The sequence below is a fragment of the Ahaetulla prasina genome, chromosome 3 (genome assembly GCF_028640845.1).
Source record: "Ahaetulla prasina isolate Xishuangbanna chromosome 3, ASM2864084v1, whole genome shotgun sequence".
NCBI lineage: Eukaryota > Metazoa > Chordata > Lepidosauria > Squamata > Colubridae > Ahaetulla > Ahaetulla prasina.
Window position 1 is genome coordinate 69,434,439 of NC_080541.1, and position 15,983 is coordinate 69,450,421.

The 15,983-nt window shown below is 37.4% G+C and overlaps 1 protein-coding gene across 2 annotated transcripts in view; it reads left to right on the forward strand.

Moving 5' to 3' along the window:
• ZNF407 (zinc finger protein 407) overlaps positions 1-15,983 on the forward strand; it is a 378,474-nt gene that overhangs the window by 355,472 nt on the left and 7,019 nt on the right. Inside the window, exon 9 of one of the 2 annotated variants that reach the window (XM_058177856.1) lies at positions 6,591-6,733. The exons of the other annotated variant lie outside the window; for it this stretch is intronic. Coding sequence (XP_058033839.1) covers positions 6,591-6,625 — 35 coding nt within the window. The 3' untranslated portion in view covers positions 6,626-6,733. Of the gene's footprint in view, positions 1-6,590; positions 6,734-15,983 lie in introns of those variants that run through there. 2 annotated transcript variants of the gene reach the window in all.

Consider the following 15,983-nt stretch of genomic DNA (forward strand, 5'->3'; position numbering starts at 1 on the left):
TCAACCCAAGAGGCCTTTTGGGCTTGAAAAATCCCTGAAGTTGTTTTAACCCTTTTGTCCCGCCCATTAATGAGAAAGCAGCTGTACAAGTAATCTCCAAGGCAGGTCACCTTATGCCAGTCCCATCCTATAAACTGTGCTCCTTTAAAAAAAACAAAAAACTTCTGGAAGGCAGGGTGAAGAAATAAATGCCTTAATCTGTAACTTTCTACATTGTGAAGACTTTTTAGTATTAATTACTACCAAAAATAACCTGTCTCCCAGGTCCTAATGCCAGCTGAATTACTGTAGGAATTATAGTCTGCAGATATTTAAATGCAAGTAGATTTGGTTGTGTTATAAAAATTCAGAAGCTGAAGAAAATACTTTCATGCGACATTGTACATGTACATATTAATAATAAATATGTGGAACTGTCCTTATATTTATAACTGAAGCATTCAGCAGTGTTAATCGACAGGAAATTATATGCATGAGTATGTAGGAGGTAGAGGTAAGATCCTGGTGTGAAGTTGCAGTTTTTGTCTGAACAGACTGGTCCTCCAGAGCTCTTCTGCCTCTTCCAATGCAGACTGACTGAGAATTTGTTTCTGCTTGATGTAGCAGAAGATAATTGAACAATTATACTCAACACAAGGTGTGGTTATCACAGGATAATCACACTACTATCCCTTATGAGTTATTCATACAGGTGCTTAGAAGTGTTTATCTTCTATTCTTTAAAGTGATGCTTGATGCCATTCAGGATAAAGGACTTTCAATACTGTCCTTTGAAATTCTATAATAGGTGCAATTAGTATATATTTTAAACTATGGAGTAATCACATTAATCCTTCCTTATCAATATGCACATTTCCAAAAGCATTGAAAGTATGATTTTAATTTATGAATAACAGTTCTGAATTCACCTCATAATTCACAGGTGTGACCTCACTGAACATTGTAATTAATGGGTGTTATGTCATCTCCAGCAGTTATGAGATTTTTCAAAGTTTTTAATTGCTTTTCAGTGGAAGCCATTTGAGCAATGCTGTGAATACAATTGTCTTCTGGGAGTTGTATAAACAGAATAGAGCCAGTCCTAGACATTTCCACCCAGAATCTAATGTAGTTTGTAGCTAAGATCACAGTTGTGATGATCCATTTCATGAAGTAACCTATGAGCTTATGCATTTTTCTCAGTCCTGCCATTATGCCGTCTGTGTTCAAAGGATACTATATAAACACTAGGCAATATTAAAAAAAGAATGTGGAAGCATTTTCAAATTGTCAAAGTAGAAATAAAAGCGTAATATAATAGAGTGTTTTTTCAAATGATTACATGATACATTACTCAGGAAAATATATACATAAGAATGGAGTGACAATGATACTCAAAAAGAAAAGCACTAAATATGTATTCAACTATACCCCAAGAATAAAATGTCTTAGCTAAGAAAACTATTAGAATTCAGTAAGATCAGTGTTACAGAGTGAGTGCATCTACTACAGAGTGAATGGAAGAAGATGGTAAGAAATCGTCTAGCAAATTGCAAAAGGTGCTAGACAAATTTTCAAAACATAGCATGGTATTAATAATATAGGTGATTCATGTACAATAAGAATTATTATTAAAACAATAAAAGTAATAAAACTAACAAGAACAAGAACAATGTATAAATACAAAAGTTAAAATTTAAAAAGCCATCCAAGTATAGGACAAAGCAAACATCAGAAGAGAAGTAGTACACTCAACTTTTATATGATTTTTAATTTGTATTATATGTATTTTGTTTTTATTGGCTGTGAACCGCCCTGAGTCCTTCGGGAGAATATAATAAATATAATAAATAAATAAATAAATAAATAAATAAATAAATAAATAAATAAATAAATAAACCAGTTCCTAATGCCTGGGGAGAGAACCAGGTCTTAAGGGGTTTTTAAAGGCAAGGAAAATTGGAACCTGTCGTATATCTGGGAGGGGGTCATTCCAGAGAGCAGGGGCAACCACTGAAAAGACACATTTTCTAGGTCCTATAATATAACAAGACTTCAAAGAAGGAACCTGGAGCATGCACTCTCTATCGAAGTGATGGCTAACCTTTTTTCCATTGCATGCCAGAAAGGGGGGCGGGAGTGGTCACATGCACGCGTGTCCACACCCATAATTCTATGTACCCTGCCCCCATGCATGCACGTGTGACCCCCCACCTCCCACTGCTCCTGGCACGCGATGGCCCGGTAGGCCCGTTTTTCTCTCTCACTTGGCTCCAGAGCCTTTCTAGGAGTCTAGGGAGGGGCAAAAATGGCCTTCCCAACCCCACTGGAGGTCATCCAGATGCCAAAAGCAGCCCGTTTGCCAACTTCCGGTGGGACCGGAAGGCCTGTTTTTTGTTGTCCCCAGCCTCCAGGGCCTCTCTAGGAGTCTGGAGAGGGCGAAAACAGCCCCCCCCGGAGGTCCTCCGGATGCCAGAAATGGCCCATTTGCCAACTTCTGCATGCCATAGGTTCACCACCATGGCTCTATAGGAATATGTGAAACATACAGATGATACAATGTATAGATTAAAGGCCAAACAATGAGAATAAATAAGAAAGGCAAGTCATCTTCCAATTGTGGGTTTGGAGAGGAATAGTATGCCCTGCAATAAGAATCAGACTGGACCAGATAAAAATTGGCTTCTCTCTTAAGGTGATGATGAGCAACCAAAAACACACTTAGTGGTCATGCAATTTAAACCAATGATAAACTTGGGGAAAAATGTTTTGCTAGGCATAGTTGAAGAAAATAGAAGAATGCTAACATCGTGGTGAATTGATGGGATTAAGGAAATTGCTTGCATATTCTTGAAGGAGAATGTTTTTTTTTCTGGAAACAAATTCAATAGTCACATTATATGGTCATTAAAAATGACTTAACAACTGCTAAGCATTATATTTTATAATTAAATATTATATATGAGATAGACTGCAGAAGGGTATTATCACACCATAGTGAAAGGTTGCCTGAGAGATACCCTCTGGAGGCCAAACACATGTACTTTTAGTAATTCAGATGATAGTGCTTCCGAGTAGTATATTATACTTTTATCTTGGAACCAGGCAACTCCTTGAAACTATAGCTTTCTCAATTAGGCAGTATATCATCAAGGTAAAAGAAATGACTGAATCTTGTTTTATGTTATAGTCAGCAATAATTTAATCAATTCCTTCGTATCAAACAAAGTAAGTGACATATTGCTACTTAATTAATGAATTCAAAAGATTTACAAAGCACTTAAAGAATAATTTCTGAAATTGCAAATTGCTGACCACAAATGCCTACATCCTCTTGAACAGACAATGTCCAGAAATAGTTGAGGAAGATTGTTTCTACTTTGATTGTCAGTTACTAGATCTTGATTAAAAAAACACACACAGCAGCTGAATTAATAAGTCTGATATGAACTTTTTGGATGTACATCTGAAGAAAACTGCATGGGATTTGAGGATTTGGAAAGCTTATTGTATATAAAAGAAATAAAATTAAAGCTGCTGGTTCAGAAAATTTTAGGCTCAGACAGCAAGCAATTTTTCCAATTAATAATTTTAAACATTTAACAACATAAATAGACCATAAACTAATAAATAAACTCCGCTATTTAAAAAAGATATGGTAGAATTATTACATTAAAAGGTACAGATTACTTTCTGAAAAGAAATGTGTATAGTTTTTATAATTTGAACCCCAATCTCCAATCCTGTGTCAGATATTTTATTTTCCACATCATAGTGTTTATTGGTCAGAAATTCCTAGCTAAATTGCAACCAGATTGGGGTGATTGTGGAAATGCTGTCTCCCCTTTAAATCATCTTTTATTATGACACTTCTCTTCTTCCCTTTGCGGGTGGGGGACACAAATAAAATATAACATGTAAACCAATTATTCAACCAAATTACTTTGATCAGTGGGAACTGACAATTAATGTTCCCGTATCTCAACAGTGAAATCCACACAATAGAGCAGTCTGAAATTCTACACTGAGCATTAAATGAACGTAGTGTGTGTGAGGGAGGCTGGATGAATAAAATTAGCTTTGTTCAATTGTTTTCTTAATTCAGTTCAACATGTTAGAAGTTAATTGTCTCATTTTTTTAATTGATAGTTAATGTATTGTGACAGCTCTCTTGACCATAGATGACTAATGTCAGCCCTGAGAAAATATTCACAGGAGAGCCTGCTGATCAGTTAATCGATGGCTATAGAAATTTACCATCCCAACATCTATTGTTTGGATGACCAATAAAAGTAGATCAAAAACATTCCAGGTAGCTCTGGTGTTGTGCTCTCGAAGCTTTTGCATTTTCTGTGCCCCTCAAAAACACAATGAAGAACAAAACGTATATGGCACAGACAATGCAGAGGCACATGACTGGGTTTATGCCCCAAGCTTGTTCACATCATCACCACTTCCATGAAATAGCTGTGAAGTACAAGAGGATTCTGGGTATTGTCATGCAAATGAGAACACCAAACACACCACTTTGCTTTGAAATTGCACTGCCATGACAATTAGCTTTTAAAAACAGAAATAGATTTGTCTAGCTTAAAGCTTGCACCACTACCTCTGTGTGTGAACAGTTGTCAGCTGGGATATGGAGAAGAGAGGGGAACCTGCATATGACACCCGACTCAACTTTTCAGTGTTCAGGTTATCAGTGGACAAGCTTTTAGAAGAACAATAAGCTTCTTGAAAGAGTTACCTCTTTATTCTGAAGGCAATCTACAAATCACATCATATCAACATGGTACAATAGTTTTATCTCTGTCCAGTCTTGGAATTTCATGTTAAAAATCCAAATTGGAGAGGGCCATTTAGACCTTTGAGTCAACTTCCAGCTTACTGAAGAAATTGGAATAACGCTTTGCTGGGAAATGGCTGTTCCGGTTCTGTTTGAATACGCTCAATAAAGTGGAGTCCATTGTTTTCTTGAGTAATGTTGTTTACCATGAGACAGTTGTTTCCTCAAACATTTAATCAGAATCGGCTCTCCTGTAGCTTATATGTAGTTATAACTATAACTAACTCCATTCTGGCATATAGAGAACCGATCTTGGCCTTTTTTCTATGTAGCACCCTTCAAGGCAGGAGTTTTCAAACATTTTCAAGCTGTAGAAGCTATAACAGAATAATGGAGTTGGAAGGGACTTTGGAGATCTTCTAGTCCAACCCCCTATACCATTTCAGACAAATGTTTGTCCAGTCTCTTCTTAAAAACTTCCAGTGATGGAGCACCCACAACTTCTGAAGGCATGCCATTCTACTAATTACCGTATATACTCGAGTATAAGCCGAGTTTTTCAGCACGTTTTTTGTGCTGAAAAACGTCCCCTCGGCTTATACTCGAGTATATACGGCTTATACTCGAGTTTTTTTTTTTTTCGTTTTTTTCACATTATACCGGCCGGCGCGAACTTGGCGGGCTTTTGCTTTAGCGCGGGGAAGCCCTGCCGGTGCAGTGAGAGGGCGGGGCGGGGGAGCCGCCAGCCTTCTCGGCCGAGGGAGGGAGAGTTTCGCCGACCGGTAGGTGCCTCATTTCCCACCCTCGGCTTATACTCGAGTCCCCAGTTTTACCCCAGTTTTTGGGGTAAAATTGGGGACCTCGGCTTATACTCGGATCGGCTTATATTCGAGTATATACGGTAATTGTTCTCACTCTCAGGAAATTTCTTCTTATTTTTAGGCTGGTTTCCTGCTTGATTACTTTGTTTGTTTGTTTGTTTTACTTCCTAATTCCTGCTCTGTAGACAAAGCTCCAATGATAGAAAATTGGCCATGTTCAAGTGAACTTTTCTCTTTTGCTCTTAATCTCTCATGAAACCTTCAGGTTCAATGAATAGCAATTTGAATAGCTGTTTTAAGTTTCTTAGAGAGAACTATCATATCCCATTTTTAAGGGCAAACAATCCCATTGTATATATTTTCCTAGTACTTAATTTCTAAAAACATTGTCCTATGAATCTGTTCCAGTTTGCCTGAAATGAATCCTTTAGTGCCCCAAACCAGGCACAATACTCTAATTGGGAGTATCAGCAAGGCAAACTAAAGTAGGAGTAATAGTTTCTATGATTAAAAAAAAAACTATGTTTCCTTTAACCAACCCAAACTTGCACTTCTTTTTCTTACAGCCATATTATACTATTGACTCATATTCAATTTGCAATCAACTACTATTCATAGAGTTTAAAAAAAAAAAACTGGTAACAATTGCCAAACCAGGTATTTCTAATCCCATAACTATCCCTTGGGGTTTTTGTTTTGTTTTCCAAGTGCACAACTTTGCATTTTTCTCTGTAATTTCATTTTCTAACCTATCAAAATCGTTTTGAATTTTATTTTTATGTTCCGGAATATTAACTATCCCATCCAATTTTGTGTCATCTGCAAATTTCATAACCATTCCTTCTATCCTCTCATCCAAGTCATTAATCAAAATGTTGAAAAGTGCATGACTCAGGCCTGAACTTTGTGGTACCACTGGAAAACCTCAATTTAGTTTGATGAGCAACTACCGATAAGCCCTCTGTAAGTATGATTACTTCTTCTCCCATCTTCCTTTTTTTCAGCTTTCTCGATGGAATTGTTTATAAATTCAGGCTAAAGGAAGAGAAAATAAAAGCTATTGTGTATTATCCAGAATATATGAATAGGAGGCACCAGACATCTCAAAATGAAAACTGTGACATTTGAACCCACATGGCTCCACTGTGCCTCACTGGAACAGAATACTTGTTGGTTTCATCGCTGATGCACTGCAGCAGTATCCTGTAATGACAAATGTCTCTGTTGCAATTTTCATAACAGTAAAGTCACGTTACCCAAGGGAGCTGCTACCGCCCATATAACTGCTGTATTCTGGTTTCTCATTCTATGCAACCCTTCTCATAGTATCCATTTAGTTAAAGACTTGCTGGAAAATACTGGCTGAGCCTGCTGAAACTTTTAAAGCAGGAGTGTCTAACCCTGGCAACTTAAAGACTTGTGGACTTGTAGAGCTCAAACTCAAGGCCCGAGAGCATGATCCAGCCTGGGAGGGGTGGTGCTTAGATCTTAGGCTCACGGGCCACCCGGAAACAGCGAAGGACTGGCCCACAGTGCCTCTGTCAATGAAAATGGAGCTTGGAAGGACCACAAGCTCCGTTTTCACTGGCAGAGAGTTACAGGAGGCCATCACAGCTGAGAACGGAGCTCAGAAGCCCATTTTCTCTGGCAGAGCTCTTGGGCCGTCACAGGCACCTCCGACATGAGTGATGTTGAGCTGGCCATGTCCACTCCGGCCCCCCGAGGTCAAACACAACCCTGATGCGGCCCTCAGTGAAATTGAGTTTGACATCCTTGGCTTAGAGCCTCTTTTATCTGCATTAAACTCAGCAGTATTTAAACTGAACATTTTTAGTGGGGCTTAAAATTAAATTGTACAGCTCTATTTACTTCTTTTGCAACTACAGTACTGGATACTAGAGATTTGCAAAAACAAAACAAAACAAAAACGTCTCCTCTTTCTGGATTTGAGGATTGGACTGAAATGAATGCATACCTATATAAAGATTTCATTTCAGTCAGCTAATTTTCCTCTATGCTTCTGAAGATTATATCATGTGAATTATAATTTTAGACCTTTAGGATTGGATAGGCTAAAAAATCCAGATAGGAATAGGATGCTATTGAGAATTGATTAACTAATATAAGCCCTTCTACGAAGAAAGAAATTTTCCGGGATTGGCCTTTGAACCCATCCAAGAGAAATGTGGTGGGGTTTTTTTTCATATACAGTATTTGTTTACAGCCTAAATATATCAGTTTCATTTACATACAGCAAATACTTTTGCCCATATGTTAAAAGGAGGAGGATTCATTTCATGTAATTTGCAAACTGCCAAGAAAGAGTGCAGCTATATCTAGAAAATGTTATTTTTTGATGAAGGCTTTTGTGCTACTTACAATGTCATCTAATTTAAAATGGAAATGTATGACTGGAATTAAAGGACAAGTGAAATCTATACAGCATGGTTTTTAACTAGAATTCTAGGTGACCAGTTAATGAAACGGAACATAACTAAAAATTGGAGTATTTGTAGACCTATTTGGTAATCCCTTTGCCCTCTTCACACTTCAGCCTGTAGCTTCCTTTGTCTATAAGCATGATGCCAAGTGACAGTAGCTGAGGTTTCCTAAAAAGGAAGCATACGGTATGACAGACCCATCTGTGGCTGGCTGCTTTCTGGGGGGAAAAAAAGCCCAATTCTGTCATTACGGCCTTTTGTTCCTGCACAATGCTTTCCGTTTGACTATTTTGTGAAGGCTTGCTGGTACCATCCATAAGCTACAATTTGTCTCACTTTTTGCCTTATTGTGGCCTTGTCCCCAGTTGTCATATGGCTTCCTTCCCAATTCATGCCGTTTCTTGTTTTCTGTTAGACCTCCAAATGCTTCTAGCAGTCTTTCAAGTTACAGGACTGCTGATCTGAATGTGCTATATGCATTTCAGTTTAAAAAAAAAGACTGTACTGAAACATCTCATCTGCTAAAATCACATAAGGATTTGGGGAGGGGGAGATTTGGCTTATGTTGACTTCAGAAATCCATAAACCTGTAATCATGTTATTACTTTGGTGTCACTTCCCATCATTTTCATGAGTGGTTGATATTCCGTGCTTAATGTGCAGTGTTTGCATTTGATGAACTAACAGGTTTAAATAGTGTTTATTTAAACGTGTTAGAAAGCAGGAATAAGATGATTTGAAATCACAGAGAACTAAGTGCATTTACAGTAAATTTGGAGTTGAAGTACCTAAGTTCATTCCAAGGATCTGCAACAAATTTTTTGTGGTTTTTTTAAAGGAGACAAAAGAAAAATTATTGTTTTTCATTCCCAGGATAGATCTATGAATCTAAAAAATGGGGAAAAGAAAGAAAAAAGAATAGCAAGAAGGGTTACTCTAAAACAGGGGTGTCAAACTTAAGGCCTGCGGGCCAGATTCAGCCCACAGGGTTCTTAGATCTGGCCTGAGGGGCCGCCCTGGAAACAACAAAGGACCGGCCCGCGGTGCCTCTGCCAGCAAAAACAGAGCTCAGGAGGGCCACGCACAGTCATCCTAGGTTCCGTTTTCGGCCATGATGGCCTTTTGTAGCCCTCTGCCAATACACCCCTCCCCGAGCTCCATTTTTGCTGACAGAGGGCTGCAGGAGGCCGTTGCAGCTGAAAATGGGGCCCAGGAGCCCAGTAGTGAGTTGCAAAACTCATTGCTACCGGTTCACTCGTGCACGCGCTCATGCGCAACACTTTGGTGCATGCACAGAAGCATCTGGCGTGGGTGGGCGCAGCCTCCCGCCGCTACCGGTTCGCCGATCTGGGTAGAATCGGTAGCAACCTACCACTGATTCTATCCTTTCAAAAGCAGTTTGAATGTCCAGTATGGGGTCTGAAATCACAAGCAGCCTTGCATTTTATGTACATATATAAGCTAGAAATAATTGGATACTGCTGATAATGTCTGCCCGTTATATTGAACAGAAAAATGAAAAATCAGCTTTGTTCGATCAATTGTATCATTTGTGAGGTATTAATTTGCTTTAGAAAGTATGCTTAAGGATGAAAATGGGTATGGGGAAGAAAGAGATTTCAATTTATGTGATTACAATCCCCATCATAGGGAAGTCTCAGGGCATAGTTAAAAAACATTTTCCTCTTAAAGCAAAACAATGCAATGCAGTGTGCTAATTAATATCCATGAACATAAGAAGCAGAGAGTAAATTTATGTGCATTAGAGCTACTGTTTCGGGAAATAAAAAGGACTATAAGGGCACTGATACATTGACGTTTGATTGAGAGAATATACATCCATGGAAAGTGTACATGTGAATATACATCCACTGAAAAGTGCAGTCATCCAAAAAAATCTTTCATCAACTACAGCTAAAGGCTGTATTACGTACATCCTAAAATACCCTTTAGCAAATAGAACCTAAGCAACACACTTTCACTTGTGACCTATCAAGTAGATTGAATATTTATGCTGCCCGTGTTCTCTGTTTCTGCATTTGATCCATTTTTTAAAGGATCGATAGATTTAATAACAGTAGGAAAGTTAGGAGGACCTTAGTACTAAAAGGAGTTAATTTTGAAGCTTTTGAAAACAGCATCATTTGGCATCCATGTGTCTTCCATCAGCAACATTGTTAGATATTTTATCTCAATTGCTGGCAGAAGTTTTTCTTATACGTCCATGAAATTTTTCCGCAGCCACTTTTTGTGGAGTTCAAGCATGAATAGAATAAAGAGAACCATCACAGAGAAGTCGAAATAACTTAAAACACCCAATAGCATACTGCAAACGACAACACATTTAAAAAACTGTCTGAGATAAGATATCTGTTTTTAGTTGTGTTCAACTGGAAACCCTGTTATCCCCAGCTAAAATTTCTAAGACATTGAGCACAGTTGAAATAAATCGCTAAATAGTGTTGAGCATATGTGAGTATTAACGAAATGTGTTTAAGCACATTTCATAGATTGGCAGTGAGAAGATGTGACAAATTGGCTATCTTTCTTTTCATTTGATTGGCAGCAATTCTTAATGCTTTTCAGAGAGCAAAACACTGCACCAAAGCCTGTGTTGTTGGACAACTTAGTTCAAAACACACTGTGGACAAAAATTAAGAATCGGGCCATTGCAATAAACGTAAGCTGTTTTTCAGGATAAAGTCAGGTATCAATTTGCTTTTTCAAGTTGCTTTACAAATGCATGATGAATTTTGGAATATTGATTTATTTTTGGAAATTTGCATACCTCCATCCAAACTGTTCTGATTCTGTTTACAGAATCAGATAAGACATGGTATTACAACCATAAACACAATTGCTATCCCAACGCAAGTATCTTTTTAGAAAAATCAAGGATGGTTCCAACAATGTTACTTTCTGTCCATTTGAGTCGTCTTCAAAGATAGCTGTATGTAGACTCTGTTGCAGTAGTGCAGTAGTGTAACCGATAAAGGAGGATATTTGTAGCTCAGCATTGAAATCAGGGGTCCTTGGTGTTCTCTCGATGTTAACCATTCAAAAATATATTTGAGAATTGTAAAGAGAATAAAGATTATAAATATTAAAAATTTTATTGGATTTGGCCCTCAACATTATTCTGAAGTGTCCTCTTCTTGATGTCATTTGAAAGTGCCGTGATCAGAACATACCGCTGATATTTTGTAAGGATTTAGATTCTAAGCATTTTCATAGTTAAATAACCCCTGTAAGTATGTTCAATTTACGGATTCAAGAATTTTTGCTCTCTTTGGCTCTAATTCTTCTGAAGGAAGTCAGCTCTTTCTGAATTTACTACAAGCAAGAAAGAGTTTTAGATGCCCCATAGACATGACAGTTCTAATAAGAGTGTTGTGGCAACGTATACACCACATACAGTATATTTTAATATTTATAGACAAAAAATCACATTGTTTCATGTGTACACAAACAGCTGCTGTCTTTTGGCTGTGAGCAGATGTTAGACCTCCAAAAGCCTTGCTGATAATTAAAATACTAACAGTGTTTTACCCCAGCTGCAGGTTCTGTTTACTGTAAATCTGATTTTAATGGTGCCTCTGTGCAGTTGGTGAATACTGGTTTGTTTTCTACCAAACATAAGAAAGTGTCTGCAATGAAGATAAATGGTTATTTCCTATAATTTGCTCTGGAAAGATATGACAGTACACTGTACCGCGCTTCCATTTATAAACAAAGCATAGATATGACTAGCAAGTTATGACAGTAATCGTTTTAGCGTACTAACAAGAAAACATAAGGAGCCAAGTTAAACACAAAACCCCAAATCCTCAGTGGAATTACCCAAGAGAATACAATACTATCTTGTAAACTATCTGCTAGTTGTCATTGTTTTTGATAGTATAAATTATTTTCGTAGCAATGTGTATGCATATGATTCTTCACAGAGTAACATAGATTTAAAAATAGCTGGCAAAGATAATATGGGCACAGTTTCGATCTGTAAGCAGAGAACATACTGTAGAGGAGTTGATAGAAGTCTCATTAGAAATGTTTTCCTGCTTGATTGACCCTATCAAAAATGTTGAGATGATGGCTGCAAGCATGCAGTCAAGAGTCCCGAGCCTCTTCCTATGTGCATTGTATGTCTGATGCATGTAAAAAAGGGATTGCATGGTCCTGGCTGCCATTTTGACATCACCATCATTCCTCATCCTGAACACAGGCATATGGCAGCTAAAGCACAGAACTCTTTGCATACTCGCAATAGCTATCCCACCTGTTCTCAGGCAATGTTATTTAATAATAATAATAACAGAGTTGAAAGGGACCTTGGAGGTCTTCTAGTCCAACCCCCTACCCAGGCAGGAAACCTACACCACTTCTGACAAATAGTTATCCAACATTTTCTTAAAAATTTCCAGTGTTGGAGCATTCACAACTTCTGGAGGCAAACTGTTCCACTTATTGATTGTTCTAACTGTCAGGAAATTTCTCCTTATTTCTAAGTTGCTTCTCTCCTTGATTAGTTTCCACCCATTGCTTCTTGTTCTACCCTCAGATGCTTTGGAGAATAGTTTGAATCCCTCTTCTTTGTGGCATCCCCTGAGATATTGGAACCCTGCTATCATGTCTTCCCTAGTCTTTCTTTTCTTTAAACTAGACATACCCAGTTCCCGCAACCGTTCTTCATATGTTTTAGCCTCCAGGCCCCTAATCATCTTTGTTGCTCTTCTCTGCACTCTTTCTAGAGTCTCAAAATCTTTTTTACATCGTGGCAACCAAAACTGGATGCAGTATTCCATACTGCACATTTGAACTCCAAAATCCTTTTGTTTCCATAGGAATATTGCTAATGTTATCAAGGGAAATAATTTTGAAAACTGTGTGCCCGTCCTGTCCTCGGGTTGCTAAAATATCTGAGTTGTAATGGAAGTTGTACTATCAAGAACGTTAAAGCAGGGCTGTCCAATCCTGGCAACTTTTAAGACTTATGGACTTCAATTCCCAGAATTTCCCAGCCAACATGGCAACTCCAATTCTGGAAGCTGAAATCCACAGGTCTTAAAGTTGCCAGGTTGGACAGCCCTGGTTTAAAGTTGATTTCTAATATGACATGACTCTTTGAAGGGGGAAAATCATGCTATGCCAGGATTAAAAACTGCTGTAATCATAATGTAATATTGTGTACACGGGCTAGATTTGCTTGGAAATTGAGGCAGCTTATAAGTAAAACACACAACTAACTAAATAATAGCATGGGAATAGCTTTGTAGAATCACTGGAAAAACCTTCAGGTGGCTGCACACTTGCATTAAGGCAGGCAAAATAATACAGCTAGTTTTGCTTGACTTCCTCTCACAATTTCCTCAGAGTGAAATAAACACCTGCTGGCTAAAAGAGTTATCATAGGACACTGGAAGGGGAAATCTATAACAGAGTTGCAGCAATGAATTGTTGATATATCTTGTCTGCCAATACATGAATTAATTGCTTTTTCAACAAAGGGACACGGAAGAAGACTTTTAATTGACATGGTCCAGTTTTTTGAGTGGTTTTGTTGATTACCTTATTTACAAGACTACCTTTTTTTACTCTTTTCCTTCTTTTTATTATTAAAACCATTTTATATGTGCATATGTTGTCTTGTTAATTCATTTGGTATAATAAAATAAAAAAGAATGATATTAACCTCTTTGTTTTCTGCAAAGTTAGCATAATTTTATTATTTCCATGCTTATTCCCAGGGTAAAAGAAATCTGCCCAGTTAGTTCAGATTGTAGCTTGTTGTAGATGATGTCTTATTCCCACCCTTGTTTTATGAACTGTTAGAGAAAAATTATGCCTACTTTAATCCAGGTTGCTTTGGAAGACATTAGAGGACATTGGGAAGCATAGTGAATATAGTTCTAGCGATAAGACTTTTGGAATAACATTTCTAACTGCTTCTATTCATCGCATAGTATATGCTCTGTAAGTGGTTTAGGCGCAAGAAACCAGGAACAGGAGTAGAGTTCAAAGCACTAGAACTTTATTTCATTCTACTTATACACAAGAATCTGATCTATTAGTGATCAAACCTAATTGGCCAGTAAGGGTCAGTAGAATTCATGGAGGAGAACTGAACTTATTAGATCTTGGGGAACATAAGGATTCCAAACCGATGACATGTTTGACTCCACCCTCAGGGTCCACCTGATCATCTCCTACAATAACTTCCCATAAAAATGGGCATAGTTGAAAATGATTTTAAAAATAACTCATTGAGTGCTACACTCCTTTGGTATTTTTTTCACTCATCATCCAGCCACAGGGCAGGATTTCTATTTCATTACCCCAATGGAGGTAGTCAACATATCAAACTACCATTTGTGTTTGGAACTCTACTTTGATATGAGCTAATCAATAAAGTAAACTCTAGACTACCAATTTTAGTCCCCTGATTTTCTTTTGGTCAAAGGCTAGAATGAAAGAGAAGGAGAAAGGGAAAGTAACTAGAATACTGGAACTGGGTTTTGAGAAACTTTTCATCGAAATTAAATATTAAGACTGTAACTTCAGTTGGTCAGTATATGCTGCCTAAAGATTGTCTTTCATGTAATGTTACTTAAAATATTCAATTATAATAATTACAATGAACATAAAATAGGGAAATAACCAGCAGGAGTAATGCCCAGTAGATAAAATCCTTAATAACACCTATATAGAAAAGAAAGGTGAAGTCATCAAAACATATAGTTAAAAAATATGCATACATCACTCAACGTTCTTTAGTCCATTTCCTTGATTTTGTCTTGATCAGCAAGGTACACTTTGGCCCAGACGGATGCCTATTAAAGTATATAAAAAAAGCCAAAGTGGAGGTTTACATGCAATATTGCGTTAACCCAGACTTTCCTGATACGTTATGCATTACTTTTGGAGACATGTCTTTTTAATGCCATCTTTATCTGCTACACGATGCATGAAATCTACTTTCTGTTTTAGAACTGCAAATAACCCTTGACCCCTTTAGTGGAGACACAATGTGACCTTTCTATTGTCATCAGCTTTCATTCTCTTGAAAATTCTATGAATTTTTATTACAAGTTTTTTTTTAAGCCAAGCTGAAGCTTCAACAAATTACTTGACACAGATGAGATGAAGTTGTTGAAGTAGTGTTAGATAAGTTTTACAGCCAGCATGTGTGCTGCTGAACAGTACAAAGCCAGTGTCCTACAATGTCATACACCAGTAACTGCTGAGCCTACTATTGGATAAATACATCATTTTATGGAACATTGATTGTTCTATAAACCCAATGGAGTATTATGCTCTATGATCAAACCATTTAGATTGTGTGTAGAGCACAGAAAATGCCATATTCAGGATGGTACTAAAAGTGCCATTTGTGTATTTTATGGATGTCATTACAGAGGAAACTTCCCTCTGTAGGCCCTGTTTACTGCAAAATTTTTTAGACTGTAATGACATTTTTCATTCACAACGTATGCCTTCAAGAGATGGGGGGGGCTTGTTTTATTTGTTTCATTCAAGTTCACTGCACAAATCCTGTACATTTTAATTAAATGTGAGCTTAACAAAAGAATAAGGTATTTATTCTAAGAGGGTGGAGGCCAGGGAAATGAGGGCTGTAACAAAAATAATATAAACATACAACAGCAAAATATTCAGTTCTTGATTTCAAAAACACAGCTGGGCTAAATCTTATTTGTACTCTTCATTAATCACATTAAATAAAGCATATCTTGTCCCGTTTTCCTGAAAAGGTGGCCTATTAACATGAATAGAGTACACAACTAATGATATAAGATCTCAAAATATTTAAGATTTTCCATTTCTTAAATAATTTGTCCAAGTGCCAGCTGATAAATAAAGGCTCTGTTGAAAATACAGAACATTTGGAAAATAACCAATTCTGTGATCCTGATATCCATAGATATGAAACACATCCATGGG